Source organism: Oncorhynchus kisutch, linkage group LG18 (assembly GCF_002021735.2).
Source record: "Oncorhynchus kisutch isolate 150728-3 linkage group LG18, Okis_V2, whole genome shotgun sequence".
In the NCBI taxonomy this organism is placed as follows: Eukaryota; Metazoa; Chordata; class Actinopteri; order Salmoniformes; family Salmonidae; genus Oncorhynchus; species Oncorhynchus kisutch.
Genome location: NC_034191.2, coordinates 81,161,156 through 81,167,601, shown reverse-complemented (window position 1 = coordinate 81,167,601; position 6,446 = coordinate 81,161,156). Strand labels below are relative to the sequence as shown.

General features: G+C 48.5%; 1 protein-coding gene across 1 annotated transcript in view; it reads right to left on the bottom strand.

The window, feature by feature from the left end:
- Nucleotides 1-323: 323 nt before the first annotated feature.
- Nucleotides 324-6,446, bottom strand: part of LOC109884305 (potassium voltage-gated channel subfamily B member 2) — a 289,398-nt gene continuing 283,275 nt past the window's right edge. Inside the window, exons 4-5 of the mRNA XM_031796953.1 lie at nt 2,995-3,177; nt 324-2,754 (exon numbers count right to left, since the gene is read on the bottom strand). Of these exons, the coding sequence (XP_031652813.1) occupies nt 1,088-2,754; nt 2,995-3,177 (1,850 nt within the window). The 3' untranslated portion in view covers nt 324-1,087. The remainder of the gene's footprint in view (nt 2,755-2,994; nt 3,178-6,446) is intronic.

Sequence of the window (6,446 nt, the reverse complement as noted above, 5' to 3'; positions counted from 1 at the left end):
AATCTGTAAAAGATACATTCAGAAGTACATTATTATTATTATTAGTGTGATTTGTTTTGATGGAATCAAAGAAGTGGAAAAGGGTATAGTGTTGTATTTCAACCAGCCTAATGATTTTATTCTTTCTATAAACCTATATTGCTTGCTGATATAAATGCTTATTTATTATGTTTAGGCGAGTAGCTGAAGCATTTGCCAGTTGTCCTCACTAACTACAGATTTAGGCAATTTATAGTTGTGTACTCGAGAGGAAGAAAAGTTAATTTTTTTAAATCCTTCTTTCTAACATAAATAATTATAAAAATAATAATATTCTGGTCATTTAGCCTAAGGTCTTTTTAATAATGACAAACCAATTGTAATGAAAACTTAAAACAATAATGTTAATGACATTAAAGTTCACACACATAAATCTCATCATTAACGCCAAAAACATGACATAGTTGTCGTGGTTTTATACACATTGCATTTCCACGAAACGTTGTGATATGTTTGTCATAGGTCGCTACGTTGCAACACTCTGGTCGACGTCCCAAATGGCATCCTATGCCCTATGTAGTGCACTACTCTATATAGGGAAAGAGTTGTGGCACTATACAGTTTAAGGTATAAGGGTGCCATTTGGGATACAACCCTCTGTCTGAGGTCTGTCAATGTATTTACTTCCATTCTCCTCACATTGGAAATATTTGTACCTTTTTTGGCAAACATGGATTTCTTCTTCTCTTTCTTTCTTCTTCTCTTCTTCTGTTTCTTTCTTCTTCTTCTCTTCTTCTGTGCTTAATATGTATATATATTTCTTTTTAAATGCATGCTTTTTTAAAGATAAATCCCTCCGTGCATTTTGTTGCTAGAATAAAAAGGAACACGATTGAAATATACACCAGGATCAAAAAAATGTCCTCATACTTGGATAAATGATGTCTGTCCGTATGAGTTTCTTGTTTTGAGCCCCACATGTCATGCCATGCAAATATCTCTTCCACTATTTCACGATCTGTGTTCTCTTTTTCCAATATCTACTCATTCATCTTCGGTCTTTTTCAGCAGGTCAAGGGTCAGGTTAATTAAACGTAGTTCCAGTGGGTTACATGCTGGTTTCGCAGGTCGGGGACATACTGCCGTCCCCGGGCATCAGGTGAATCTCCGGTGTAAACATGTGGTTCTCTGCTTTGTCGTGCCCACTTTGGTTGCTGTCGACCTTGCCCTCCCCACCTGCCCCTCCTCCCATCACCACCGCCACATCCTGGGTGCAGTTCCCAGCCGGTGCCCCCCCTGCCGTTCCCGCCGCTTCCATCTGATTCTTCTCCTCGTTGGACGAACCTTGACCTTCCTCATCCCCTGGAGGGGTGTCCACCACCAGCCTGTCGCGGGACAGGGGGCTGGTCTCGTCTTCTGTGCCCAGGATGACGGCCTTTGTGCTGGGGAAGAGCAGCGAGGTCTCCCTCTCTGGGGATTCATTCTCCAGGAAGCTGAAGCGGATGTCATGGGGAGAGGTGGTGCTGGGTGGTGTCGGGGGGTGCTCGTTGGATGGGCCCTTGATGAAGCTCTCCTTTAGCTCTTTGGTCCCCTTGACGACAGGGTTAATGCCGTCTCTCAGGGTGCTACGGATGTTCTCCACGTCATCTCTCGGGAACTGTGTGCAGCCATCTTGGTTGTAGGGGACAAACTCATAAATGCTGTTTTTGAGGGAGGCGGCGTCCTGGAGGCTTTGGACATCGTTGACCCTCGATTCTGGGAGGAGGTCGAGAGACGGAGGGAACTTTCTTCCGTATCCAGAGCCCTCCCCGAACTCAGCCCTGCAGCTGGCGAAGCTGTGCATGCTCGACAGGCTGCGTAGTGCTTCGCTTTCCTTCAGTAGGGGCTCTGTCGAGGAAGAGGGTGGGACTTCCTGCCTCTCCAGCTCCACTTCCTGTGGGGGCCGGGCCGGGGAGGGCGGGGACCCTGGGTGCTGTTGCCGCGAAGATACAGAGGTTGCCGTGGTGGCGGAGGTGCTCATAGTGCTCACAGAGCAGGAAGTGTTGAGGTTGGTAAAGGACTGAGACCTGGTCAGCTGGTTGAACATGATCTCAAGGTTCTGAGCGTTAAGAAGCTGAGAGGTACTGCCTCTGAATTCTGGGATACAGCCTTTATACTGAAAGCTACTGAGGGGCCTCCGCTCGGGGCTACCGCTGGTGGTGATGGTGATGCGGTGGGTGGACCCCAGGAGGACTGACTCGGGGTACTTCTTATCCAACGACCTCAGGCTGATGTCGGAGGCAGTGTATTTGTGCGTGCCGGCCCAGCTGGGAGACAGCTGGTTGTCCTCTCCTCCTTTCTCCACGACTACATCCATCAGCTCCATACTCCGGGCGAACGCATCCTTCAAGTTCATGGAGATGATACTACCGTTCCTCTTGGCCCTCTCCAGGGCCTCCCGCCTCTTTATGGCCTTCTCCTGCCTCTTCTGCTCCTTGTAGAACTCAGAGAAGTTGTTGACGATAATGGGGATGGGCAGAGCGATGACCAACACCCCGGCGATACAGCAGAGACCCCCGACTATCTTACCCAGCAGAGTCTGAGGGTAGATGTCACCGTAACCCACCGTAGTCATAGTGATAGTGGCCCACCAGAAGGAGGCGGGGATGCTGGTAAACTTGGTGGCGTCTTCGTCCTTCTCGGCGAAGAAGACGAGGCTGGAGAAGATCATAATGCCCATGGCCAGGAAGAGGATGAGCAGGCCCAGCTCGTTGTAACTCCGCCTCAGGGTGAAGCCTAGATTACATTACATTACATTAGAAAAACTTGAATATCATCAATGAGGCAAACGCCAGTGTTTCTGCATCCTGGTTCTGTGGACCTAAACTGAATCCCCCCCCCCCCCCTTGCACTACACACCTGATTCCATGAATCAACTGAGCTGCGTAGTGCTCGGGAAAAAACTCAAATATGCACCACTTTGGGTCCCCAGGACCAGGATTATGATACACCGGGCTAAACAACATGCATACAGACCTAGAGACTGCAGCCCTGTGGAATGCCTGGCCAGCTTCAGAATCCTCAATATTCTCATGATCCGGAATATCTGCACCACACGCCGGACGTTCTGGAACTGTAGAACACTCTTGTTGGATTCCGTCAGGAAGATGGTGACATAATAAGGAAGGATGGCCAGCAGGTCAATGACGTTCAGGGGACCTTTGAGACGGAGGGAGAGAAAGAGAGGGACAGCGACTTTTGACTTTTTTGTCTTTATTTAATTGAAACATTCTCATTTCATTAAAACCTCACCACCCCTTAAAAACAAAACACCCCAAAATCTATTGTACTGCAGTACTGCCTACATGTACAATACTCACCTTGCCCTCTACACCATGATACAAAAACACCACCACACATCACAAAAACCAAATCCTCACCACTTCTACAACCGTATATTCAACCCATCTTCCCCAGCTGTACAGACAGCTCCCCCAACACACCATATCTCCTGAAACATCTTCCCCAGCTGTACAGACAGCTCCCCCAACACACCATATCTCCTCAAACATCTTCCCCAGCTATACAGACAGCCCCCCCAACACACCATATCTCCTCAAACATCTCTACACATTGTATCATTTTATAGAACTCAAATTCCACCCTAAGGCGCGCAGAAACCATCCCATTAAATATAGTATAGGTTCTGTTTTCCTCCCAACCTTTGACCCTGTTCCTCCTTGTTAGCCAGATCGCCAATAGAAAATTCAACGACACACATTTGGCCTTTTCCTTATTCTAATACCTGTACCCCAATTATAAACATCCCAACAGTAAAAACCACCCCCAACCTCTCACACAGACATTCCAACAGTAAAACCCACCCCCAACCTCTCACACAGACATCCCAACAGTAAAACCCACCCCCAACCTCTCACACAGACATTCCAACAGTAAAACCCACCCCCAACCTCTCACACAGACATCCCAACAGTAAACCCACCCCAACCTCTCACACAGACATCCCAACAGTAAAACCACCCCAACCTCTCACACAGACATCCCAACAGTAAAACCCACCCCCAACCTCTCACACAGACATTCCAACAGTAAAACCCACCCCCAACCTCTCACACAGACATCCCAACAGTAAAACCCACCCCCAACCTCTCACACAGACATTCCAACAGTAAAACCACCCCCAACCTCTCACACAGACATCCCAACAGTAAAACCCACCCCCAACCTCTCACACAGACATCCCAACAGTAAACTCCACCCCCAACCTCTCACACAGACATTCCAACAGAGACATTAAAGGCATTAACCTGGTGCACACAGAAAACACATGAATCACAGTTTCTTTCATTTTACAGAAAAGACACCCCTGTCCGATTCTCAGTTCAACCCGTACCAACCAGCTGTTAGTGGCTGGTTGGTCCCCTGACCTCTTTGGTACTGGGGGTTTGTAGAGCCCCCTCCATCTAAAACCCACCATACTCTCCACCCCACATACCCCCTGCCACTGATGTGCCTTCACTCCTGTTAGGCTCCTAATGTTCCTAACCTTAATGCAGAGGTTGTAGAGGGCTTTACCTTAATGCAGAGGTTGTAGAGGGCTTTACCTTAATGCAGAGGTTTTAGAGGGCTTTACCTCCCACCACCTCAAACTCCCCCAGGAGGGTTAAATTCTAACAAGTCCTGAGCACACATAGGTTCACACATTTCTGCCCTATACAACTCCACAGTTCATTCCTGCATCTTCCCCACCACAGAGGTCACCCGCCGTTCAGACAGCCGAAGACGACCCTTTGGCTTCACGGCTCGGTCTTTCCAAACCAAAGAAGAAGGAGCTGGGAGCATCCATCTCCTTGAGCATGGAGAACCTGGCTCTTAACAAGTGCTCCCTTTGCTTTAACCTGGAAAAAACTGCCCAGGTCCCTACGTAATTCAGCTAAATTAGCCTGGAGGCCTACAAATAAGAAGTGGGAGAAAAGTCAGCAAAGAAAGAGACCAATAGCAAAGCTCAAAAAGCCCCAGGGTCAGAAAGAAAATATACATATAAACAGTATCTGAAGGTCGACCTTTACTCACTGTTGTTTCCTGTTGTGACCCACTTCCTCAACCTAAACCGTTTCCTGTTGTGACCCACTTCCTCAACCTAAACCGTTTCCTGTTGTGACCCACTTCCTCAACCTAAACCGTTTCCTGTTGTGACCCACTTCCTCAACCTAAACCGTTTCCTGTTGTGACCCACTTCCTCAACCTAAACCGTTTCCTGTTGTGACCCACTTCCTCAACGTAAACCATTTCCTGTTGTGACCCACTTCCTCAACCTAAACCGTTTCCTGGGTGAGAGGACACCATGACCCTCGTTTTTTATAGCATGTTGTATTGATCTTACAAACTTTCTCTCAGATCACAAAAAAAAGCCTAGAGATTAACATTTTTCCCATTGGTCTCATTCAGAAACCTTGTCAGTTCCCTCACCGTGGACTTTGACCCCTCTGCTTGACTGGCTCCGGACCCATTGAGGAGGAGTCTGAAACAAAAGCCTCCTCATCATCCTCTTCCTCAGACTCACTTTCCTCCTCCTCATCTCCATCTCCCATCCTGACCACCTGCCCTTCCTCTCTGGCCACCTGCCCTTCCTCCCTTCCTCTCTGGTCAGCCCCCCCCCCTCCAGGTAAATGTTCCATGGTGCCTTTAACCCCCTCTCCTCATGCACCATCCATCTATAACCTGACTAGACTCCCTCCTCCTCCTCCCCCCCTGGTCTTTTACCCTTCCCCACTGTACTCTCCGCATCCACTAGCAAAACCTGACTAGACCCAGCCTCATCTACACCACCATCTATAACCTGACTAGACCCAGCCTCATCTACAGCACCATCTATAACCTGACTAGACCCAGCCTCATCTACACCACCATCTATAACCTGACTAGGCCCAGCCTCATCTACACCACCATCTATAACCTGACTAGGCCCAGCCTCATCTACACCACCATCTATAACCTGACTAGGCCCAGCCTCATCTACACCACCATCTATAACCTGACTAGACCCAGCCTCTGCTGCCTGCGTCTTATGGCCCCCTGCACATTGATCTCGATTTCCCCCACTGGCGCTTGTACCCTCACCTTGTCTACGGCCTTTATGTGGGCACACAAAGTGCTTGTACCCTCAACTTGTCTACGGCCTTTATGTGGGCACACAAAGTGCTTGTACCCTCACCTTGTCTACGCCCTTTATGTGGGCACACAAAGTGCTTGTACCCTCACCTTGTCTACGCCCTTTATGTGGGCACACAAAGTGCTTGTACCCTCACCTTGTCTACGGCCTTTATGTGGGCACACAAAGCTCTTATGCCCCAAATCCCCACACTCAAAGCACCGTAGACTATCCGTGCTGGCAAACCCTGCATAGAGCCCGTCCCCATGCCTCACTTTAACTGTTGCTCGTTGTTATTCAGAAACATGAACACTTG